General features: G+C 42.0%; 1 protein-coding gene across 1 annotated transcript in view; it reads left to right on the top strand.

The window, feature by feature from the left end:
• SHC4 (SHC adaptor protein 4) overlaps positions 1–27293 on the top strand; it is a 127469-nt gene that overhangs the window by 6112 nt on the left and 94064 nt on the right. Inside the window, exon 2 of the mRNA XM_073653074.1 lies at positions 24203–24273. Coding sequence (XP_073509175.1) covers positions 24203–24273 — 71 coding nt within the window. The remainder of the gene's footprint in view (positions 1–24202; positions 24274–27293) is intronic.

Here is a 27293-nt window from a genome sequence, read left to right as displayed (position 1 = left end):
GGAGGACTATGTGGGGCCAATATACTGTATGGAGGACTATGTGGAGCCCATTATAGGACTATGTGGGGCCCATTATACTGCATGGAGCACTATGTGGAACCAATTATACCGTATGGAGGACTATGTAGGGCCCATTATACTGTATGGAGCACAATGTGGGGTCCATTATACTGTATGGAGGACTTTGTGGAACCCATTATACTGCATGGAAAGCTATGTGGAACCCATTATACTGTATGGAGGACTTTGTGGAACCCATTATACTGCATGGAAAGCTATGTGGAACCCATTATACTGTATGGAGGACTATATGGGGCCCATTATTCTGTATGGAGGACTGTGTGGGGTCCATTATTCGGTATACTGGTTGGCCCATGGCTTTGTCCAAGTTTTTCATTTTGGCCCTCTGTGTTTTTTGAGTTTGACATCCCTAATGTTGAGGCTCTTGTGTATGACTTGTGTGTACTGTTTTGTGTTTTCTGCCATGTTGATTTCCCTCTGTTAAGATTTCCCCCATGCATACTACAATTACTCACTAGTCACTAACAAAATAATATCCAACATAAATATACATACACGATCAATATAAATAATGTGTATCATTGGGTTCTCTTTAGCCATGATTCATGTGTGCATTATTAAAGGAAATCTGTCAGCAGGTTTTTGCTATGTTTTCTTAACACAGCATACTGTATTGATTTCAGCAATACCTCTCTTATCAAGCTTCCTACTCTTGTTTACTTGCAATGATTGTTTTAGCATCAGGTGCTTATCATTGCTGGACACAGCATTGTGTGCCTCCTAATCCATCTCCGCCCCCTTCTGTGATAAGCAGCTCACTGTAAACAGACAATGTATATACAGACCCTGTGTGGGCGTGGTTAGCGTTCTCAGCTTTGCTAAATGTAAAAGCTCTGATTGTGTCAGAATGGCTGAACCCAGTAAATTAAGTGATACATCGTTGGATTCAGGGTCTTCTTGCCTACATCAAGCTGCTCTCAAATGAGGTAGCAAAAATCTGCTGACAGATTCCCTTTAAGTAATATGTCTTTTGGAGCAGAATTGGTTTCTACATTTTCTGGTGATTCATGATGATTCCGGCTTTATACAGAGGCCAGAGTCTTATCACATCCCTAACGCTGCAAAGTCTTGTTGCATGACTGTATGCAGCTCAGCCTCTCTACCTGCCTCTTGCATGTGATTATTTATTCCCTGTCAGCGCTTAGGGTATGTTTACACTGGAAAAAAAAAGAATAGGATGGAGGGAAATCCTGTTTCATATTAAAATAGAAGAAAACGGGAAAAGATTTTAACATTATTTTAGTATTTTACAATATAGTATTTTACAAGATTTTTATTTCATCCACAAGTAGCAAAAAAATCTTCAGAATTCACAGAGGGAAGATTCACCTGTAGTGCTGATTATATGAATCTGTATCCCATCATCTAATGCTGTGGATTTGTTGAAGATTTTTTTTTAGCAGAGAGAAACCTGAAAGCACCTGAGAATAATTGAATCTTAAATAAAGCTAATAAAAAAAATAATAGGAAGGAGAACCATCAGCAAAAGAACCAACATGTCAGCAGGAATGATCTCCTGTTTGGGTTAATGATTTTATGTAAAAAGGTAGTCTGTCACCCCCTAAACTCCAATTAAACTTCTAATACAAGTATGAAGGGGACTTAGTCTCTATCATTATCATGCCCGTACTATCAATTTAACATTTTTTTTTACTATCCAGAAAAAAATAATTTTCTTGTTTTTCTTGAATATTTAAATCTTGACTCATTGGTGCACTTTTGGCATGGCAAAGGGCTCCGTGCACCATACTATCCTCTACTAGCTTGAGGTGTACTTCCCCTTAGCTTGATTGACATTTGCTTGCATAGAGTGAGCGCTGCATTAACTTAAATACGTGTACACTATGACGCTCCTGGAACTTAGCAGTGTTCACACAGTGCATGGTCTCCTTCCTCACTCCTGACTTTAGTGGCTGCTCACTACACTGACGGATGTATCAGCGGCTGTTCACTACACTGATGGGTGTATCAGCTGCTGCTCACCACACTGATGGGTGTATCAGCGGCTGCTCACCACACTGATGGGTGTATCAGCGGCTGCTCACCACACTGATGGGTGTATCAGCGGCTGCTCACCACACTGATGGGTGTATCAGCTGCTGTTCACTACATTGATGGGTGTATCAGCTGCTGCTCACCACACTGATGGGTGTATCAGCTGCTGTTCACTACACTGATGGATGTACCAGTGGCTGTTCACTACACTGATGGGTGTACCAGTGGCTGTTCACTACACTGATGGATGTACCAGTGGCTGTTCACTACACTGATGGGTGTATCAGCGGCTCCTCACTACCCTGACGGATGTATCAGCGGCTGCTCACTACCCTGACGGATGTATCAGTGGCTGTTCACTACACGGATGGGTGTATCAGCTGCTGCTCACTACACTGATGGGTGTATCAGTGGCTGTTCACTACACTGACAGATGTAATAAATAACATTTCCCACATGTCTACTTTATATCAGCACAATTTTGGAACCAACATTTTTTTTGTTAGGGAGCTATAAGGGTTAAAAGTTGACCAGCAATTTCTCATTTTTCAAACAAAATTTACAAAACCATTTTTTTAGGGACCACATCACATTTGAAGTGACTTTGAGGGGCCTTTATGACAGAAAATACCCAAAAGTGACACCATTCTAAAACCACATTCAAGAAGTTTATTAACCCTTCAGTTGCTTCACAGGAATTTTTGGAATGGGGAAGAAAAAAATGAACATTTAACTTTTTTTTTAGAAAAATGTTACTTTAGACCCAAATTTTTTTATTTTTGCAGGGATAACAGGAAAAAATGGACCCCAAAATTTGTTGTGCAATTTCCCCTGAGTAAGCCGATACCCCATATATGGGGGAAAACCACTGCTTGGGCGCACGGCAGGGTTCGGAAGGGAAGGAGCGCCATTTGACTTTTTGAATGTAAAATTTGCTTGAATAATTAGCGGATGAGCATGTCACTCGAACACCCGCGATACTCAGTGCATACCCGAGCACCCGATGTAAACTCAAGTAGTGAGCACTTGCGCTCAACACTGGTCGCCATATCATCATCATTTTTATTTTCTTTACTGTTGAAAAAATCCCAAACCTAACCCCAACCCTAATACAACCCCAACCCTAGCCCAACCCTAACCCTAACCCCAACCCTAACCCTATCCCAATCCTAACCCTAGCCCAACCCTGACCCTAGCACAACCCTAACCCTAGCCCAACCCTAACCCTAGCCCAAGCCTAACCCTAGCCCAACCCTAACCCTAGCACAACCCTAACACAACCCTAACCCTAGCACAACCTTAACCCCAACCCTAACCCTAACCTTAGCACAACCCTAACCCTAGAGTTTATTTTTTCACGCTGTTCCTCGTGTGGTATAAGTGATTAGACGACTTTATTCTTCGGGTCGGTGCAATTACAGCGATACCAGATTCATATCGGTTTTTATGATTGACAGCTGTCATACACTAAAAGATGCATTTTTTTGCAAAGACTAGTTTTTGCATAGCCAGATTTTAAGCGCTATAATTTTTCCATATTTTGGCCGACAGAGTCAAGTGACGGCTTGCTTTTTGCGGGACAAGTTGACGTTTTTATTGGTACCATTTTCGGGCATGTGACATTTTTTGATCGCTTTCTATTCCGATTTTTGGGAGGCAGAATAAACAAAAACCAGCAATTCCGGAATTGTTTTTTTTGTTTTTTTTTATGCCCTTCCGCGTGTGGTAAAATTGATAAGGCAGCTTTATTCTGTACATTTACAGCGGTACCGCATTTTTATTGTTTTTTTATGTTTTGGCATTTTTACACAATAAAAACTATTTTCTAGAAAAAAGATTTTTTTTGTATCACTTTATTCTGTGAGCTATAACTTTTTTATTTTTCGGATGATAGAGCTGTATGGCGGCTTGTTTTTTGTGGGACAAGATGACGTTTTCAGCGGTACCATTTTTATTTACATTCTTCTTTTTGATCGCGTGTTATTCCATTATTTGTTTGGCGGTATGATGATAAAGCATTGTTTTTGCTTAGTTTTTTTTTTTTTTTTTACAGTGTTCACTAAAGGGGTTAACTAGTGGGGCAGTTTTATAGGTCAAGCCGTTCCGGATGCGGCGATACCAAATATGTGTACTTTTATTTATTTTTTCATAATAAATAAATATTATGAGTACCATATACTTTTATTTTTGGGGGATTATTTTTTTCATTTTTTTTATTTTTTTCACTTTCCTACACTTTTTTTTTTACTTTTACACTATGTTCCACTATGGGACTTTCACTTTTTGCAGCCTGATTGGCTGTATAGCATAGAGAGCAGCAGCTCCCTATGTTATACAGCCTGTCAGCGCTGCACACAGGGGAGACATTACTTTGGTCATGCACTGCGCATGACCAAAGTAACTTCCTGCCTCCTGGTGACCCGGATGTTGTCATGACGACAACGGGTCATCATGACAACATCTGGGAGCCGCCGCAGATATCGCTGGAGGCCGGAGAGGAGGTAAGTATCGGCACTTACCTCCCCCTTTGCCCCCGCGATGCTGCGATCGACTTCGATTGCAGCATTGCAGGGGTTAATGTGCTGGGAGCGGTGCGGGACCTGCACATAGCATCGGGTGTCAGCTGCGACAATCAGCTGACACCCGGTGGCGATCGCCCCGCACCGCTTGTGTGCGGGCGCGATCGCATTATGCGTAATAGTACGTAGCTGATCCATAAGTCCCAGGTCGCAGCTACGTACTATTACTGACATCGTCGGAAAGGGATTAATGCAAATATTTATTTAATTCTTAAGATTTAATTTGTCATTTTTGGGTAAATTTAAAAACTGAAGATGTTGGAACCAACTACCAGTTATTGGCAGAAGGAAACTGATCAGGACGGAAATCCAGGTTGTTGAATAGATTTTGTAATGCAGAACGATCAGACCTCGATTTACAGCAGGGGTGGGGAACCTCAGGCCCGTGGACCATTTATGGCCTGCGATGACCTTTTCTCTGGCCCTTGGGCAGTTTCCCGTGGAATTCAGTGCTCGGGCCAGTAGCTGCCATTATTTTCTTCTTTCTTTCCACTACTGAACGCTGCAGTGCGTGCGCTGAAAGATTACGTCCTGGCTAGTGCCATAGTCAGAATGTACTTTGTGGGTGGGGTTAGCAAGCGATTGGGTTCAGGTCTGGTGACTGTGGAGGCCAGGTCATCTGGCGTAGCACCCCATCACTCTCCTTCTTGGTCAAATAGCCCTTACACAGCCTGGAGGTGTGTTTGGGGCATTGCCCTGTTGAAAAATAAATGATGGTCCAACTAAACGCAAACCGGATGGATTAGCATGCCGCTGCAAGATGCTGTGGTAGCCATGCTGGTTCAGTATGCCTTCAATTTTGAATAAATCCCCAACAGTGTCACCAGCAAAGCACCCCCACACCATCACACCTCCTCCTCCATGCTTCACGGTGGGAACCAGGCATGTAGAGTCCATCCGTTCACCTTTTCTGCGTCACACAAAGACACGGTGGTTGGAACCAAAAGTTTGGACACACCTTCTCATTTAAAGATTTTTCTGTATTTTCATGACTTTGAAAATTGTACATTCACACTGAAGGCATCAAAACTATGAATTAACACATGTGGAATTATATACTTAACAAAAAAGTGTTAAACAACTGAAAATATGTCTTATATTCTAGGTTCTTCAAAGTAGCCACCTTTTGCTTTGATGACTGCTTTGCACACTCTTGGCATTCTCTTGATGAGCTTCAAGAGGTAGTCACCGGAAATCGTCTTCCAACATTCTTGAAGGAGTTACCTGAGATGCCTAGCACTTGTTGGCCCTTTTGCCTTCACTCTGCGGTCCAGCTCATCCCAAACCATCTCGATTGGGTTCAGGTCTGGTGACTGTGGAGGCCAGGTCATCTGGCATAGCACCCCATCACTCTCCTTCTTGGTCAAATAGCCCTTACACAGCCTGGAGGTGTGTTTGGGGTCATTGTCCTTTTGAAAAATAAATGTTGGTCCAACTAAACAGAAACCGGATGGAATAACATGCCGCTGCAAGATGCTGTGGTAGCCATGCAGGTTCAGTATGCCTTCAATTTTGAATAAATCCCCAACAGTGTCACCAGCAAAGCACCCCCACACTATCACACCTCCTCCTCCATGCTTCACGGTGGGAACCAGGCATGTAGAGTCCATCCGTTCACCTTTTCTGCGTCGCACAAAGACACGGTGGTTGGAACCAAAGATCTCAAATTTGGACTCATCAGACCAAAGCACAGATTTCCACTGGTCTAATGTCCATTCCTTGTGTTCTTTAGCCCAAACAAGTCTCTTCTGCTTGTTGCTTGTCCTTAGCAGTGGTTTCCTAGCAGCTATTTTACCATGAAGGCCTGCTGCACAAAGTCTCCTCTTAACAGTTGTTGTAGAGATGTGTCTGCTGCTAGAACTCTGTGTGGCATTGACCTGGTCTCTAATCTGAACTGCTGTTAACCTGCGATTTCTGAGGCTGGTGACTCGGATAAACTTATCCTCAGAAGCAGAGGTGACTCTTGATCTTCCTTTCCTGGGGCAGTCCTCATGTGAGCCAGTTTCTTTATAGCGCTTGATGGTTTTTGCAACTGCACTTGGGAACACTTTCAAAGTTTGCCCAATTTTTTTGACTGACTGACCTTCATTTCTTAAAATAATGATGGCCACTCGTTTTTCTTTACTTAGCTGCTTTTTTCTTGCCATAATACAAATTCTAACAGTCTATTCAGTAGGACTATCAGCTGTGTATCCACCAGACTTCTGCACAACACAACTGATGGTCCCAACCCCATTTATAAGGCAAGAAATCCCACTTATTAAACCTGACAGGGCACACCTGTGAAATGAAAACCATTTCCGGTGACTACCTCTTGAAGCTCATCAAGAGAATGCCAAGAGTGTGCAAAGCAGTCATCAAAGAAAAGGTGGCTATTTTGAAGAACCTAGAATATAAGACATATTTTCAGTTGTTTCACACTTTTTTGTTAAGTATATAATTCCACATGTGTTAATTCATAGTTTTGATGCCTTCAGTGTCAATGTACAATTTTCAAAGTCATGAAAATACAGAAAAATCTTTAAATGAGAAGGTGTGTCCAAACTTTTGGTCTGTACTGTATATAGATATATATCTATATCTATATATATCTTTATATATATATATATAAATATTGTAGGGCTTCACGCCCTCAGGTAGCCATTAGGTAGCATTCACACAGGCAACATGGTTTGGCCCAAAACCAAAAACAGCCTCTTCTGGGCACAAAGGTATAACAGCAAATAAACAGTTCATTCAGCTGGGCACATATGTCAATGAGGGCCCACCGAACAGATTACAGTCATTTATTCCGGAGCAAACTTTATACCCAGAAGAGGTACGATCCTACCAGTCTTGGTATCACCTTCAGCCTGTGTTCCAGCAGCTTACAGCATCAATCAGAAGTGTTCAACTCCATGTACAGTTCACACTGAACAGGTTGCAGTTTCCACACATTACTCTGCAGCTCCAACACACAGACTGCTCAGCTTTCCTAGCTGACGCATGCAGTCTCCATTCAGAGAGACACCTTGGCATGTCTCTCTCCCAGCTACAGCTCACATTTTTAGCTGGTCACTCACCATCTCCAACACACTGCCCTCTGCTCAAAGTTCAGCAGACTGACATAAGGTGAACCCTTTTTTTTTTTAGTCGAAGCTAGCCATGTGCATATAATTAAGACCTGCAGTGCCAGCATTTAACCCAGTCCTACCTGGTACCTCCTACCTGCTACATAAGCTGCCCCCCGCCAAAGCCAAGGGTCGGGCACCATCTGCCAACCCATCATTGCCTACAGTGCTTAAATTTACCCGAGCGGGAGGCTAATGCCTGTCAATTGTGGAAAATGATTATTGACTCCTGGGGAATACTATTTAACACATTTCACAGAGGGCTCTGCTACCTACAGATTTGTTCTGCTACCTACAGATTACATGCAGAGCTCTGCTATAAGCATTTTACAAAGACACTCACTGCCTAGAATATGCAGTCAGTCTAATACTACAAGCAAACATACAAAACACACAACTCTTGCACAAGTACCATACTGCTGTGCAGACACACAGCCTCACACACAGCTCTGCTATACATGCACTGATGCTGGTCTGTGCTCAGTAGAATACATCCGTCTCTCTAGTGAGTACATTGAAAGGAAATTCACTATTTACATCATGTGACCTTGTTACCATAGCGAATCCTGCCGGCATTCCAGACTACTGGGTGCTACAGCTTTAGCCCATAAGTCCCAGAACAGAGGAAAATCGCGGCCTATAATAGTAGCATGCGAAAAGTCCTTGATCACTCCCACTTCATGGGGCACGTAACTTCAGTCTGGGCGTATGTCTACCTGGGTTATGATATAGTTCTTGGCGTACCTGTGCCGCCCCGGCCAGGCCGCTGTGGCCACGGCAGTGGTGTACGGCGGTCCGAGTGCTGGTATGGTCCGACCGGGGACGCGCGCCGCCAGCCTTTATAAATTGTGGGGGTTAATAATAAAATAATAAAAAAGGTTTGTGACGCCAGTTGAGCTGTTCGGCCTGGTATGGCTGGACACTGATGAGGGCCCCTGGGAGTTAGGTGGTGATAAGCAGTGCCAGATGATTAACCCTTCCCAACCAGGGATGGCTCCCAGGGGATTTGGAGCAGGAATGGCAGAGCAGGAAATAATCAGCTTGAGACAAGGTAATAACCAGTCTGTACCTTTTACTGGAATTCTGCAAACAGTTCCAGAAGCTTCTGTACAATTCACATACAGGATTTTGGACAGACCTGCATGGTGAGGGTTCAGATTCTCTGCTGTGAGATTGTGTAGCCTTCCTACTGCTAATTATACCTCTGGTAGACGATTCCTTGGATCCCCAGGGGTCCAAGGTGAACAGTAACTGGATTTGTAATCCCTTCCAGTGAGCAGGCAACATGAATCCTGTCAGAACACTCACTTTCTTGTGCAGCAGTGTCTTTGACTCCATGCGGTTGCTGAGCTCCCGGGAAAACACTTCACTGCTTGTTATATGAAGACCGAGCAGTCTTTCAGTTTAGCACAGACTCTGGAAGTCTCTATGTTCTAGGGACTGGACTCTGCCTTGTACAGCTTTCCCTTGCAGAGAACAGACTTCTCTCCCTTGCACTGGGAACTCCTTGATGCTCCTTCCTCACACTACAACTAGAACTCAAGCACCTCCTCCCCTATCTGAGGGATCGTGCAAAACTTCCTGGTTTGGACAAAAGTGCACAATCCTTCAGTAAGGGATCAGGTAACAATATGTGTATGTAATGAAAACAGCAGAGAACTTATCCCTCAACATTGCTGGCAATACATATGAATTATATCACACATGCAGACATTTTGTGGTGCTATATCCATGGACACACCTTACCTTCAACCCATTCCCAGGAACTAGAACATGAGGAAGTGTGGCCATTTCCAGGGTCACCAAAGTCCCTGAGTCCCAAAGTCCCGTCATTTGGACACCGTTCACAGTCTCCTGGCATTCCTGAGGCCCCTTGTCAGGATGAGGAACAGCACTGCAGCCAGGGTAGGTGAAGTAGGAGTTGCGCCAGCCAATGCAGCGGTCCATTGGTTCTGGGACTTGGTCAGTTCCACCATCTCTCTGTACCAAGATGCTACGTGAACCTCATCCCTGGCATTGCAGACCCTGGTTTTCCCCCGCACAACTCCACTAAAGAGACAGCTCCCAGCTCTCAGTGCTCAATGCTGTAGGTGCCTCCCATGACATTCAATCTTTACACTTCAATCACCTGTGCTCTTTTTGACTTCTGGCCCACATCCAAAACACCAACTGTAAGGGTTCATGCTCTCAGGTAGGCATTATTTAGCGTTCACATAGGCAATGTGGTTTGGTCCAAACGTGAAGTTTGATTGCTTTCATAAAAGTCCAAGAGATTCAAAACCAAAACAGCCTCTTCTGGGCACAAAGGTATAACAGCAAGTAAACAGTTCATGCAGCAGGCACATATACATCAGTTCGGGCTCACCCGAACAGATCACAGTTCTTTCTCCTGGAGCAAACTTTATACAAAGAAGAGGTACAGTCCTCCCAGTCTCGGTATCACCTTCAGCCTCAGCTCCAGCGCCAATCAAAAGTGTTCAACTCCATTCACAGTTCACACTGAACAGGGTGCAGCTTCCACACGTTACACCGTAGCTTGAACACACAGACTGCCCAGCTTTCCTAGCTGACCCATGTAGTTTCCATTCAGAGAGAGAACCTGACTCATCTCTTTTCGAGCTACAACTCTCATTTTTAGCTGGTCACTCATCAGCTTCAACACACTGCAGTCTGCTCAACGTTCAGCAGACTGACACAAGGTGAACCCTATTCCTGGTTCTTAGTCAAAGCTAGCCATGTGCATCTAATTAAGACCTGCAGTGCTAGGATTTAGCCCAGTCCTACCTGGCTTTAATACAATATATAAAATACAGTCATGACAGTCATGGCCAAAAGTGTTGGCATTCTTGAAATTGTTCCAAAAAATGAAGTATTTCTCCCAAATTCAAATTTGCATGCCAAATATAGTTTAATCTGAAAACTACAATGGACCTGGGTGAATGCACTGATGGACTATAATCATTATGGAACAAGATTATAGATATTTAAAGCATCAAACTTCACTTAAAAGAGTAAAACTAGCAATAGCTTAACCTGAAATAAATTGCTTATAACATTAGCAGGTATATTAAAAGATTGAACAAAACATTCATTTAGGGCTTGAGCTAAAATAACATTTCTGAGTGAAGCATCTCATCTCATGATTACAGGGCTAAAAAACCTAACATATCTTTTAAAAACTTGGGTGCTGTGAGGTTTCAAAATGTTTTATATATTATATAAAAATCTATTAAAAATAGTTTTTGTGTAACTCTGGACTTAAAATATTATTAAAAGTGATTTTTTTTTAATTACGCCAATTGGAATAGACAGTGAAATAGTTAAAAAAAATTTTTAGGGAGACACTAATAAAATTAGCTATTCAGTGAAGATATGAAGTAATCGTCACTATGATCTCAACGAGACCTAACAAAAAGAATTATATAAAATACTTTTTTTCATATTCATTTTAACTAAACTAAAGAATGTAGAACTAACAATTATTAGACAGGACATTTTTTCTAGACATGCAAATCAAGAAAAAAATTGTAATAGGAGATGAGCAAATCTATGACAATCTGCCATGTTGGCATTTTGTTTATGGCACACTTTCAATTGCAGAGCTGTATTTTATTACACATAAGAATGATGAACGACTCATATGGATCCATATTTCAGCCCCATAGTGTAAAAATGGAAAATAAGGCTCAGTGATAGAAAGCTTGCCTATCTACAAAATATGAGAGATAGACTTGTTTTGCATTAGTGACAAGAAATGTATACCCACAAACTTAAATGTAATAAATGTATCGGGTTTGCACATCTAGAGGCTGAAATTTTTGCCCATTCTTCTATCTCTGAATCAGTGACGTTGGATGGAAAGTGTCTGCGAACACCAATTTTCAAGTCTTGCCAGAGATTCTCTATGGAATTTAGGTCTGGACATTGACTGGGCCATTCAAACACATGAATATGCTTTGATCTAAAACATTCCATTGTTGTAGCTGTAACATAGGCGATGGGAAAAGGAAAAGTCAGCTCACCACTCTTTTCTTTTAAATGCACCTTGCTTCAGTGAAAACCATCGCATGGAGCCACCCTCGTCCGGGTCGAAGAACAATGCAGAAATAGAAGAAATTCCCCAGCGATGAGGAAATAAAATGTTTAAATCTTTATTTTAATCCAATAAAAACATGGAATTATGAATCAGCAACCATTCAGTGCCCAATTTAAGATCAACGCGTTTCGACTACACGAGTCTTAGTCATGGCTGTATGTTTAGGGTTGCTATGGTTGCTGTTGTGCTGGAAAGTGAACCTACGCCCCAGCAGTCTCATGTATTTTGCAACCTCTAACAGGTTTTCCTCCAGGATTGCCCTGTATTTAGCTCCATCCATCTTCCCATCAACTCTGACCAGCTTCCCTGTCCCTGCTGAAGAAAAGCATCATCGCAGCATGATGCTGCCACCACCATGTTTGATGGTAGAGGTGGTGTTTTCAGGGTGATGTGCAGGGTTAGTTATCCACCGCACATAGTGTTTTGGATTTAGCACAAAACCTTCCACTTTGGTCTCATCTGATGTCCCCTACATGGCTTTTTGCAAACTGCAAATTGGATTTTTTATGTCTTACTTTTAAAAATGTCTTTCTTCTAGCCACTCTTCCATAAAGGCAAGGTTTCTGGAGTATACGACTAATAGTTGTCCTGTAGATAGATTCTCCCACCTGAGCTATGAATCTCTGCAACTCCTCCAGAGTTACCATGGGCCTCTTGGCTGCTTCTCTAATTAGTGCTCTCCATTCTTGGGATGTCAGTTTAGGTGGACAGCCATATCGTGGTAGGTTTGCAGTTGTGCCATACTCCTTAAAATTTTGGATGATAGATTGAACGTTTTTTTGTGAGATGTTCACAGCTTTAGCTATTTTTTAAACCTAACCATGCTTTATTCTTCTCCACAACTTTATCCATGACCAGTCTGCTGTGTTCCTTGGTTTTCATGATACTGTTTCATCCCTAATTTTCTCAAACAAACCTTTGAGGCTTTCACAGTACAGCTGTAGGCATACTGAGAATAAATTACACACAGATTGACTCAATTTACTAATTATGTGACTTCTGTAGGCAATTGGTCACTCAGGATTTTATTTAGGGGTATCAGACTACAGGGGGCTGAATACAAATGAATGTCACAATTTTCAGATTTATATTTTTTAAGTATTTAGAAAACCATGTAAACCATGTATCATTTTCTTTACACTTCGCAAATACTTGCTACTTTGTGTTGGTATATCACATAAAATCCCAATAAAATACATTTAAGTTTGTGGTGGTAACGGACAAAAATGTGGAAAAGTTCATGGGGTATGAATAGTTTTTCAAGGCACTACGTGTCTGGGGTCAACTTAATGGTCTTTATGCCTTAATTGAAACATCAAATTCTGCTTTGAACAAGTTCTATATTGCTCATAGTTTGTGACCCAAATGCACTTACTAAACGGAACAAGCTGAAGATTCTGCAATGATTTCTATATTTCACTGCCAATTCTAGAATGTATTATTCAGACCAACTGAATGTCTAAGTGAATTAGACAACGGATTTAACACAGGACAAACTGCTCCATGTTACAGTGTGGAGCGAGTATGAGTCACTGAGACACTGTATGGATACCAGATCTTCCTGGCACTTATCTTTACCATTAAATAAAAAACAGACCGACCTTGTCGGAAGTTGAATTAACATGGGTGACTCATTCATGGTTCAATCTCATCAGTGATTCAGATATTTTCTTTCCTGGTCTCAGCCTTGTGCAGAAGTGTACTTGTCCATTTCATTATGAAATTAAAGGAAAATACATTAATGTTATGTTCATAGGAACCTAATGCACATTGCACTTACAAGCCAGTGTAATTTTCAATGCAAAATATCTGCTCAGAGCAAGGAAGTTAATGCAGATGCTATGTAATATGAAATGTAGCATAGAAATATGCAGGATGCACAGATGTGTGTAAGACACTCAGATGTAAATATTTTTATTATAATAATAGGGTTTCACATTCTGTCGAGTTCTAGTATTTTCGAGTGCAAGAATGGCACTGAAGACTATTCTAGCATCAATAATACTGGAAAAGAGGGTGGAAATAATAATGGAAGTCCTGACTGCAAATATGATTGCAAAAAAAAAATTGCCTTAATAAAGTAATATATCTTTGGTTCTGATCTGGACTCCTTTTACCAACTGCATACGTAACAATTGTCATTTACAGCCAGGAGTAATTTGACAATAAAGTACAGTACAGACCAAAAGTTTGGACACACCTTCTCATTTAAAGATTTTTCTGTATTTTCATGACTTTGAAAATTGTACATTCACACTGAAGGCATCAAAACTGTGAATTAACACATGTGCAATTATATACTTAACAAAAAAGTGTGAAACAACTGAAAATATGTCTTATATTCTTGGTTCTTCAAAGTAGCCACCTTTTGCTTTGATGACTGCTTTGCACACTCTTGGTATTCTCTTGATGAGCTTCAAGAGGTAGTCACCGGAAATGGTTTTCACTTCACAGGCGTGCCCTGTCAGGTTTAATAAGTGGGATTTCTTGCCTTATAAATAGGGTTGGGACCATCAGTTGTGTTGTGCAAAAGTCAGGTGGATACACAGCTGATAGTCCTACTGAATAGACTGTTAGAATTTGTATTATGGCAAGAATAAAGCAGCTAAGTAAAGAAAAACGAGTGGCCATCATTACTTTAAGAAATGAAGGTCAGTCAGTCCGAAAAATTGGGCAAACTTTGAAAGTGTCCCCAAGTGCAGTTGCAAAAACCATCAAGCGCTACAAAGAAACTGGCTCACATTAGGACCGCCCCAAGAAAGGAAGACCAAGAGTCACCTCTGCTTCTGAGGATAAGTTTAGCCGAGTCACCAGCCTCAGAAATCGTAGGTTAACAGCAGTTCAGATTAGAGACCAGGTCAATGCCACACAGAGTTCTAGCAGCAGACACATCTCTACAACAACTGTTAAGAGGAGACTTTGTGCAGCAGGCCTTCATGGTAAAATAGCTGCTAGGATACCACTGCTAAGGACAGGCAACAAGCAGAAGAGACTTGATTGGGCTAAAGAACACAAGGAATGGACATTAGACCAGTGGAAATCTGTGGTTTGGTCTGATGAGTCCAAATTTGAGATCTTTGGTTCCAACCACCGTGTTTTTGTGCGACGCAGAAAAGGTGAACGGATGGACTCTACATGCCTGGCTCCCACCGTGAAGCATGGAGGAGGAGGTGTGATGGTGTGGGGGTGCTTTGCTGGTGACACTGTTGGGGATTTATTCAAAATTGAAGGCATACTGAACCAGCATGGCTACCACAGCATCTTGCAGCGGCATGCTATTCCATCCGGTTTGCGTTTAGTTGGACCATCATTCATTTTTCAACAGGACAATGACACCAAACACACCTCCAGGCTGTGTAAGGGCTATTTGACCAAGAAGGGGACTAATGGGGTGCTACGCCAGATGACCTGGCCTCCACAGTCACCAGACCTGAACCCAATCGAGATGGTTTGGGGTGAGCTGGACCGCAGAGTTTAGGCAAAAGGGCCAACAAGTGCTAAGCATCTCTGGGAACTCCTTCAAGATTGTTGGAAGACCATTTCCGGTGACTACCACTTGAAGCTCATCAAGAGAATGCCAAGAGTGTGCAAAGCAGTCATCAAAGCAAAAGGTGGCTATTTTGAAGAACCTGGAATATAAGACATATTTTCAGTTGTTTCACACTTTTTTGTTAAGTATATAATTCCACATGTGTTAATTCATAGTTTTGATGCCTTCAGTGTGAATGTACAATTTTCATAGTCATGAAAATACAGAAAAATCTTTAAATGAGAAGATGTGTCCAAACTTTTGGTCTGTACTGTAGGTCACTAGCATGAAGAAAACATTATCCACTGTTGCTCTGTCCACCACTGACATAACGCAGAACGCCATCTATAGCAACTGGAAAGACGTTTATGGTGCAATGAGCTGGTGTTGCAGTAAAACAGCCTATATCTGTCACGCAAGGTGTGGGAAAGACTTAGTGCAACACAGAGGGAAGAGGGAAAGGGAGCCCAGACACTAGGGAAAGGGGGGAGTGGAGACCTCCTAGTCTGGTCTAGTGTCACCCTGTCTCAACTACCGTCCCTATATTGGCTTTTCACCAATCGCCGCACTCGTTCCTCACCCTGATTTTCCCTGCCGTATGGATAAGGCTAGTGAAGGTCGGAGATGAGCACTAGTCGATCTCCACTAAACTCTATAGACAACAAGGGTAGACAAACAGGGGGGAATTGCTTAGCTTTAGACGACTCCAAACAAATGCGCACATGGCCTCAAGCTCCAGAGAGGACGAAGTACTTCTCTTGCTAAAGCCTCACAAGTAGTAATGAATATCGCCGGCACCTCCCTCTCAGACACACCAGGTATTTATACACCCAGGCCAGGGAGCTAATTAGCCAGAGGGAGGTAGCCGCTGGGTCCTAGAGACAGCCAGCCTCTAAGAAGATGTCTGTAATGCCAAATATAGAGATCTCCTGCAACCAATTGCAGGGCAACTGTCTGTCACCTCTGACACACCCATGACAATATCTGTTACTGAATTGTCAGAGAAGATAAAAATAATTCAAATACCATGTGGCTTTTCTACGTTTTCTTCATACTTTTAAAGAGATTTCAATGGAAATGTTATTATGTGCAATTTAGATACATATAGGTAGATGTTAGAGATGAGCAAATTGAATCACAGGACCTTGGTATAGGGGCCATGTTAGTAGATCATGACCGCCAGACAAGAGTCATGTGAACCGCCTCCTATCTGCCAGCATCCACAGAACTTCTTCTGATTAGTAGGCCTGATGTGATGTCAAGCGTACTACTTCTATTCTTTACTACTTATATTTTCAGCCTATGTTCAGGGCCGCATAACCATAATTAGTTCATGTGAGCTAACTGATCCAGGGATTTATTTTTGAGTGATGTAAAGGTGGGCAGGGACGAAAATTTATTTTAATCCTAATAATCTAATAGTCAAACGCATTGTTATCATGGGGCAGAGGCTGCGGTCACTGCCACAGCCTCTGACCCTCCCTGAAATGAAACATCATCAGTCTCTCCCATTTCAGGGCCTGGGTTAGTCCCTGATCTAGTGAGCATGCGTTGGGTTGACGTATGCTCTGTAAATTCTTGTCACTGTGCAATATGTAAAGTGACAGTGCGCTTGCTGTGATCAGAAGTAAGGAGCCGGAAAGAGAGCGCTCTGTTAGTGCGTGTTGTAATAAGAATACCTGGCATGCAAGTAAAGCAGAAACCAGCGAGTGACGTCAGTAAGAGGGCGGCTCTGGTCTCTGCTTTTTCTACATGCGGGATATTCTTCTTACAACGCACACTAACAATGTGCTCTTTTGCCGACTCATTACTTCTGATCAGAGCCGGCGAGAAAGAGCAATGCCACTGTGCAATAGAATACTGAATATATGTTTGAATTTGCAACCAATGCATGCTCAACAGACTAGGGACTAGCCTAATCCCTGAAATGGGTTAGACTGATGACGTTTTGTTTAAAAAAAAAATAAAGCCATTAGATAGAATAGTGAGGGAACAATAGGGACTTTTTAATCAAAGTATATTAGAAAACAGATTAGATTCTGACATTACATAGGCATTTAGGATTAAATAAATTTTAGTTCCAGACTACCCTTTAAGAGTGACAAACCTCCGTTCTGATAGAACAAGAAATGAGTCAATCTGTGAAAAGTTCACTCATCTCTAATAGAACAACTGTTAAAGGGGTTTTCCACTACTAGGACAACCTCTTTTTAAACGAAATGTTCGGCCTTGATAAAATAACTCATGGTCCTGGGACTGTGATGTGGTGGAATGACACGTGATGCCCGGTGCCCAATCAGCGCTGGCGTCGCTGTCCCCGTCTTCAGACAAACTGAACATGAAGAGCAAGTCAGAGATCAGCAGCTGATCCCAGACTTCCTCTTCGTATTCTATTTGTCCGAAGGTGGGGACAGTGACGCCAGAGCTGATTGGGCACCGGGCATCACGTGTCATCCCACCACGTCACAGTCCCAGGACCACAAGTGCTGATACCGCTGGAACGGAATCGGCATGGGAGGTGAGTATAGTTTTTTTTATTTTATCGGGGGCCGAACATTTAGTTTAAAGAGGGGTTGTCCTAGTAGTGGAAAACCCCTTTAAGCACCTTATTAGAGTATGTGCTTGTCTTTACCTTCCTTTCAAAGAGAGTTTCTTCTTTAAAAAAAAATATTTTTTCTTAAAAGATGGGAAACTGCATTGTGAGACTGAGATAAAAAAAATGGAAAAAACAAGGTTAGGTTAAGAAATAATTTACTTAAGATGGATGAAGTGATCCTGAAGAAAACATGTAATGAACTGTGTTTTCTTCAAGACAATAATCTATTTTATTCTCTTTCCCAAAAGCACAGTTCTGTGCAGTGAATTCTAGACTGGTATACTTATTATGACTATATTATAACAAATGATAGTGTGCAAATTGACTGGTGGGGGGTAAAGTTGATGGTACTTTGAAATGCCCCTGTCCCAATCTAACAGACTGCCGCTGATGCTAAGGGTCCGTTCACACAGACTGACCGATGGCATGATATGACCGCCAATTGGTAAACTTTTACTGATTAGTGAGAGTTTAATAGCCGGTTTACACTGGCAGATCAAAGCAAATGACGCTCACTGAACGATCTTGATCACTCAGTGCGCATAAGTTGCCATTGTTTTTGGCAGTGCAAGTCCAGTTCACACAGCACGATGCACCACCGAGAACGATGACCTATAATGCTGCAGAAAAGATCACTTCAACCGATAAACAAGCGTTTTGCTCGTTCATTGGGTGATCCGCAGCCTGTTTACATGGCAAGATAATCGTGAAACAAGCGTTTTTAAAAACAACTGTTCTCAATTATGTTACCGTGTAAATGCCTCTTAACTTCTGAATTGTTTCTATGAGACATTTCAGATGGAATTCCTATTAAAGGGATTATCACACAGATTAGAGGGACCCCCTCTGATCACGCGTACAGGGATTCCCATATTCCCTATATGTGTCCACTTCTTTATTCATTTTTTCAGACCGATGGAAACAATACTCAGCTTTGTCTCCGTCAGTCTGTGATCAGTACCAGGAATCGTAACCCCAGCGATCATCAGTTTTGTACAATTTGGACATTGCATGGAGCTGCAATAGATTCAGATCTTCATGAGACAGAAGTGAACAAATCAAAAAGCATTACAAACTGCACATTGGAGTTATGTATAAAATCAGGAAAATCATTTGCTAAAAGGTCATTTTTTGTGTGTGTATACTTAACAGTCTATTACCTACAGAGAAACCCCCATGGGATGTGGGGTGGGGGGTTTTGCAGCAAAATCCATAATGAGCATTTTATTACACATTTTTATAGCGGTTTCAAGCCACTCAATTACTTGGGAATTAAAAGGATCTGTATTTCAATTCCAGGCACAATGCTTCATCTGTAAATAAAAGATAACATCGGCCTGTATTCTCCTCTGAGTAATTCTGATATTGATTTTCTCATCTTAGTTTAGAGTAGCTTCCCACGCACAGGGCACAGAGGCAAGTGAATACTTACTCATCATCATATGATCTCAGCGCATGACTCACCTACTCCACTGAATATTTCATTTTATCAATGACAGGGGAGAGGTGCTGGCTAAGAGCGTCTCTGCGCAGAACACAGGGGGAATACATAATGAAGATCTGCACTAGATCTGCAGACTGAACACTGCAGGATATGTGTGCAACTACAAATCCCAGTAATAATAAGGTCATATTCCCATCAGCCATGAGGCATGTTCTCATAATATACTATATATGTATATATGAGCGTATATATATATACATATATATATATATATTTATACATATAGATAGATATAAGCATTTTCATTTTTCTGCTATAAACCACAGTTTAGTAGTATAAAGCCACCAGAGCCTTACATAGTCCCTCAGGGAGGAAAGTAGGTTTGATCATCATAGACTGTGATTCTTTACTGTAAGAGCAGTGAGGTTATAAAACTCTCAGCCACATGATGCTGTAATGGTTGATTCACTATAAAAAGTACAAGGAGGGTCTGGATGCCTTTCTTGTAAAATCTAATATTACAGGTTATGGATAATAAATTCTGTGATGGGGCGCTGATCCAGTGAACTCGTCTGGTTGCCGTATGTGGAGTCGGGAAGGAATTTTTCCCTTGATATGGAGCTATTAATGTCTGCCCCATGAGGTTTTTGCCTTCCTCTGGATCAACATGTTTGGTTATAGGCTGAACGCGATGGAGTTATCTCTACCTTCAGACTTAAAAACTATGAAACTATAATATGTATAATGTCATACCTCTTTCTTATGAAACATGTATATTTCATTGTACATTAAGGGCTTAATACATGAATACTCTTTTTTTCAAGGGACCCTCCAGTCCCCCATATTGAGGCTCATTTACCCCAGTGTATCTGATACATCTTATTTTCTTACTGGTGGTTTAATTGCTTGTAATTTATAATGATTCTGCCCTTGTTATAATAACGATAGCGCTCGCTTCCCGATAAGCTTGTAATAGATGTATGATCTGCAGCTATTCTAACAAAGGAGAGATTGAAGGGGAAGGGGATAGCAGGAGCTTGAACCAATATTTATGCAGGGGTGTGTCATTGACTACCTTAAACCTCCTACTGGAGCTGAGCTAAAAAGCAAACAAACTGCCCATGTAGGATAATATTGATCATATATTGCACCATTCTCAGGTCCGGGCTCTACAGTCTTGGTTATATTCACATACTATTCACCGCAAATTACTATCTAGACTGACATAAAACATTGTGTAGAAAAGTTATCCCTGTAGAAAACGTGATCAAATTTCTGGATCTCCCTTTCTTTAGGATTTATTCCCGATTTAGTAAGAATTTTTTAGCCAACAATATACAACTCAATTTCCTATATTTGAATTAATAAACCCATCCAAAAAAATAAATTTCCAATAGGATACAAAATGAAGAGTTCAACTAATCAGTATCACAATTCAGCTTGTAAGATAATCTAATATTTACAGTAAGCTCTTGGAAATGTAAGAGTCTAGATGTCAATAATTAGTTTGTGCACTACCCATCACATCATAGGAAACTTTCCAGTGAAATTAAGAGTGTGTGATTGGGGCATTGTGTGCTTTAACTTCCTATTATAGCATTCATAGCAGTTAGGTCTGTAGATCAGGCAAACACAACCGGCTCAGCAGGATTACTCCATTTCTTCCACTTTTTGGGCTGTGAACAATGATCATACCAACATCAAGCTTACAAATTATGTCTTCTTCCGTGTTTTTTAGAGCAATCCAAAAATCAGCAGATCCAGTACCTCAATAAAACTGTAAACCAGGGCCGTAACTACAACCGGGGCAGCCGGGGCACTGCCCCGGGGCCCCAACCACCCAAGGGGCCCCAAACTGATGGTAAAAAATTGTATTTTAATACTTTAATTTCTCATAAAATACCCAGCTCCTATATTCCTGTCAGACAATGTCACCTGGAGGATAGGAGAGACTATCATTTCAATAATTTCCAGGAGCTCAGCCTGCTGTCAATGAATGGAAACCTGCACTGGCCTGGAGAGTCTCATAGCACAAGATTTGTAACAATATGTTAGTCTGGAGATCACAGAGAGTTGGCAAGGCAGGCACAGTGCACACTGACTGTACCAACTCAGCATCATTGAGAGGAGACAGTCTCAGCAGACACAAATAACTGTGACAAACTGTGAGAAGCCCTGCTATAGGTCTATACTGCTGCGAGGGGGAGGGCGGGAAGGGGGAAGTCTCCATAATCACACATTCCTCCCGGCTCCACAAATATCTCTGTGACAAACTGTGAGAAGCCCTGCTATAGGTCTATACTGCTGCGAGGGGGAGGGGAGGAGAGAGAAGTCTCCATAATCACACATTCCTCCCGGCTCCGGGTCATGCAGTATCTATCTTCTCAGTCATCTGCCTTTTGTTTTCAATAATCAAGCTGTGTACAACCCCCACTCTCCTCACAACCGGGAGGGAGCAATAGTGACATATACAGTTATTTGAAAATTGTGCAATATTTGGAATTATTCACCTTATTAATTTTCCAAACATATTCACTGAATATTTAACTTCTAAAACTTGCATCATAAACAACAAAATCTATTAAAGGTCTTGCGTGGTGAAGCCTGTGTGTTGTATACAACAATGCGTGCAGGCTTCACCACGTTCCGCACAACCTCTAGTGATTGAAATGTTGAGGGGCCCCACTATGAAGTTTTGCCCCGAGGCCCCGAAGTTTATAGTTACGGCACTGCTGTAAACTTCATTTTCCGTCCAGTAAAAACACAGTACAGGATGGTATTGTCATGGCTCGGTTTGGGGATTCGATCCGCTGACCTGTTGCTGCATGTTCAGTTCCCCTGTCTGCTGAGCTATTGCTTTTTCTTCCCTGTCCAAATGAAGATTCCAATTATATTTGTTCCCCATTCTTGGTTTGCTCCTCTTCAGGTGTTTTCCATTTTCCCGTTTTGGCCTGCCCTATCACATTCTGGGTTGGGTTTTATATGTTCACCCTTCAGTACACTTCCTTGCTGGCTATACCTCTAGGTGGACTTGGGTTTAGGAGTTCCAGCCCTTCAGCTAAGGGATTTACCTTGGATTGGTAAACACCAGTTGAATTCCTGCAATGATTCTGTTTGCTTTCCTTCCCAGTTTCTCTTCTTTTCACCTCTTAGGCTTCTGGGAGGTGATATGTGTTCTGTTTGCTTTTGGCTCTCCTTCGCTTTTCCTCTCTACCCTATATGAACATGTTTTTGTTTTCTCACCCTGGGTTTTGTATCTACCTACACACTTTCCTCTCCTTCTGTTGGCAGTGTGTTGCGGCCTCCCCTCTGGTTCCTCAAGAGATACGAGAAACCCCTCGATGGCCTTTTAGGGAGCCAGGTCCAAGGTGGTGTTTTTGAGTTGTGCAGTTAGAATCTTTACAGTCTGTACCCACCTTTACAGTACAGTACCCACTTGTCCTTGGATTTTGTCACCGATTTACCTAACTCTGGCAGTGATATAGTTGTGTGGGTAGTGGTGAACCATTTTAGCAAAATGGTTCATTTGGTTCCACTTCAAAAGTTGCCAACTGCTAAGAGCTTAGCAACTTTGTTCATTTTTCATACCATTAAATTTCATGGTGTTCCCAAAAACATTATTTCTGATAGAGGGGCTCAATTTCTGGCTAGCTGTACGTAGCTAGTGACCAGGCCTAAAGAGGTGCTAACCACAGACATAGGAAGGCTTATATCTTTAGGGTGGGGAATTTTCAGTGATTGTCCTAAAAAAATCTATGCTTAAAGGTCACGTCTAGGAAGTTTGCACCTAAATTTGTAGGTCCTTATAAAATTATTAAAATTTTAAATCCTGTGATGGTTAAATTGCAACTTCCTTTTGCCGGGAGGGTCAATAATTCTTTCCATTCTTCCCTTTTAAAAAAAAATTGAGGGGACACCTGGTCCTCCAGACATAACAACACTTTCCTCTCCTCTTGTTGGCAGTGTGTTGTGGTCTCCCCTCTGGTTCCCCAGGAGGTACGTGAAACCCCTTAATGGCCTTTTAGGGAGCCAGGTCTGAGGTCGTGTTTTTGAGTTGTGCGACTAGGGTCCTTCCAGTCTGTACAGGGACCAGTTGGGTGTGGGTTCGGCATCTCCATGTAGTGGATCTTCCCTTTTTCCGTTACCCGTGAGTGAGTGTTACGTTCATAACAGATATGCCCAAAATCAGAGGAAAAAAGTGCCATTGGAAAACATATTAGTCCTGGTTGATGCATTTTGAAGTATAATCTTTCTTACTCACTGTGTTTTTACTGGACAAAAAATGAAGTTTACAGTTTTATCGAGATGCTGGATCAGCTGATTTTTAGATTGATCTATTGCCTTGAATTGAGGATCCTTTTCACTCACCTGGTGAGCCGGTTACCTTCCTTACTCATATATGTACAGTGTTCTGTGTTTTTAAACTGTTGATTGACCGGTTGGTATCATAGAAGGGATACAATTATAATCATATATGTGAAGCTATTATCAAGCCCTTTAGGCAGTCATGTAGTATGCCAACTGTGCCAACTGGGCATCTGTTATACATCCTAATCTTAGTCTGGTAAAAGACTCCTTTTTTTAAGTAATTCTGAGTGGGAGGAAAGACATTTGCTTAACCAAAAAGGTTACAGTTAAACAGAAGCTCAATTCTTTGCTGCATAATGTATAGCCCCATTACACAAGCATATGAAAATGTATTAACCCTGTTTTTGCCATTAGAATGACATGAATAATGGTATATTCAATGAACATGTCTTTGTGTTTTGCAGTACATGGGTTGTATTGAAGTGTTGCAGTCCATGAGGTCTCTTGATTTTGGCACTAGAACACAAGTTACAAGGTAAAGTGGATGCCTAACCGTTATAGATTGTCTGTTCATTATTATTATTATATACTTGTTATCTTTAGTAAGCAATAATAATACTTTTCTTATTATTCTATTTTACTTTCAAAAGAGTATTCCAGCCTGAATCTTTTATTACCTATAGACAGGAGAGATGATAAATGCTAGTGACGCGCCCCCTGGGCCTGTGTTGTGCAGGGGATACCCGGAGCCGGATCGCTGGGGGTTGTAGTCTCCGTGGCGCTGACCTGGTCCGCGCCCAGGGTGGTCAATTCAGTGGCAGTTTTAGTATTGTGATAATTGTCCGACTACGCCACCCGTGGATTGCGGTCAGTGGGGACCGCCGCTGCAGGGCAGACCGCTGAGGCTGGTATTATGTGTGCAGCTTAGAATGGGATGACTCCCCACGGGAGGAGTATAGCCTCAGGGCAGTTAGTGTGGATGATGGGAGTGATGGTGCACGAGCGCAGCAGGAATAACTCAGAATCCGTGCAGTGCAGTTCAGGGTCTTTACTGATGTTATAAAGCAGACCCTCCCGGGAGTACTGGTTAGCAGTAGGGGCCTGGTCAGTCTGTGAGCAAGCAGGATCTCCCCCTGGCCAGGTGGAGTTGTAGGCCTCCCCGTCTATCTGCACTCTTTCCTGGTTACCTTGCTCTATGCGGGTAGAAGTAGCCCACATCCCTGAGTATACCGTGTGGTGCTCACCCGTATGGCCGGTGACTTGCAGCCTTCTGTTAGCCTCCGCTCCACGACGGCGGTGCTGGTCCCTTGCTTGTGACCGTGCCTCTGGGCTTCTAAGGCCAGAGGACCTGGAATCCCCTGCCGGTTGGATTCTGCTGCTGGACCTGGATGTCCCCATAGCCTCAGACTCTGTGTCCGGGTTTAGTGTCTTCAGCCAAGGCGAGCTATCTAGCTTCCAGCCTCTGGCACTCGCTCCTGCTCCTACAGAGCTCCTGCTGTCACTTTCCCTCTCCAGGCTCTGACTCCCAGACTCTGACTCACCTAATCCCGCCCCAGACCCAGTTTATAAGGACGGATTCCTCCCCTCCCAGGTCTGGGCGGGCAGTGTTGCATGCTTAGGGCTCCTGACCAGAGAAACCTCCCACTTGCTCTCAGACATAATATTTCTATTACTGTGGTAACCAGACCCCTGGGGTGCCACACTAGAATGCAGAGGAGACGTCCAATTGCTGGGTCCATAATTGATCATCAGTAGGAAGGTCCCAAAATCCTTTAAATAGGGTAGTGTCCAAACTATTAGTTTTCAGCTGTTACAAGAATACAAGAAAATACTAAGAAAAAGTAAATACTGAACAGAAAGTGTGTATATATAAACATATGTATACCAGTTAATGTATCAAAGAAAGTCATGTACATTGTTAATTTCATAAATCACTAATCACTCAAGGGTGATAACATTTAAAGTATCTTAAAGAAAATATTAATGAAACCTCTTATGCTTTCCATGACAGAATGAAATGGTTCTGTACACCATGGCTAGCTCAAAATAGTTATATCAGAATGATCTACAATATATATTAAAGGGAACCTGTCATCTAAAAATACGCTAATAACCAGAATATGACTGAAAGGGAAAGGCTGGCGGAAAAAATAAAGTTACTTTCCTCCCGGCAGCAGGGCTTTAACTGCAGGCACTGGGCAGGTTCAGAACGCTATTAACATGCAGATTAACCCCATATCTGCAGGTTAATAGCATTTTTTACATGACGGGTTCCCTTTAACATGACATACACATAATGTATTAACTGTACAAAGGAAGTTAGCAATATATGATGAAATAAATAACTGTTCGTATTTGTGAAAATTCATTTGGATCCCAAATCGCATAACTTCTTTGTAGATCACTGCTTTAAAGGGAACCTGTCAGGTCAGGATTCCCCATAGAAAAAAGGCAAAGCAGGTTAGGGGCTATAATTAGCATCCTGAGCATATTCGTGTCATATCTAACACCCAGCGGTGAAAGGAAAAAACACCATTATAATCCCACTGTGCCCCACTTCACAATGAGCAGTCACAACTGTTCTTTAATCATGTCCACTGTTCAGCTACATACTTACATAATAAACAGTGGCTAGTGAAAGTATTCACCCCCCTTGGCATTTTTTGTGTTTTGCTTCCTCACAACCTGGAATTTCACAGTTTTTTATTTTTTTTGAGGGTTTGCATCAGTTCATGTAAAGAACATGCCTGCAACTGTGAACATTTTGTTTTTTATTGTGACGCAAACAAATTGGACAAAATAACTGAAAACTTCAGTTTGCATAACTATTCACCCCCTTAAAGTTAGTACTTTGTAGAGCCTCCTTTTGTGGCAATTACAGCTGCAAGTCGCTTTGGATACGTCTCCATGAGCTTTCCACATCTTGCCACTGGGATTTTTGCCCATTCATCAAGGCAAAACTGCTCCAGCTCCTTCATGTTAGCTGGTTTCCTCTGGTGAACAGCAATCTTCCTTCTGACCACATATTCTCAATTGGGTTAAGGTCTGGGCTTTGACTAGGTCACTCCAAAACATTTACACGTTTCGCCTTAAACCACTCGAGTGTTGCTTTAGCAGTATTCTTGGGGTCATTGTTTTGTTGGAAGGTGAAAACATTGTCACAGTCTTAAATCATTGACAGACTGAAACAGGTTTTGCTCAAGAATATCCCTGTATTTCGCACCATGAATCTTCCCCTTGACTCAGACCATTTTCCCTGTCTCTGCTGAAAAACATAGTGTTCTTGGGGTGATGAGCTGTGTTTGTCGCCAGACATAGCATTTATCTTGATGGCCAAAAAGTTCAATGTTTTTCTCATCTCACCACAGAACCTTCCACCATACATTTGGGGAGTCTCCCACATGTCTTTAATTGCTTGCACTGGAAATTTTTAGGGGCTTCATCGCAAAAGAGGTGAATATATATGCACATGCCAATTTTTAGCTATTTGACCAGATCAATTTTAATTGATGTCTATATTTTTCTCACTTAACCAACTTAGACTACTTAGTGCTG

This window comes from Phyllobates terribilis, unplaced genomic scaffold, assembly GCF_046119375.1.
Source record: "Phyllobates terribilis strain yellow unplaced genomic scaffold, ASM4611937v1 Scaffold_11__3_contigs__length_659146591, whole genome shotgun sequence".
Lineage (NCBI taxonomy): Eukaryota > Metazoa > Chordata > Amphibia > Anura > Dendrobatidae > Phyllobates > Phyllobates terribilis.
The sequence above is the reverse complement of the archived record's forward strand: the minus strand, read 5'-3'. Positions and strand labels throughout refer to the sequence as shown.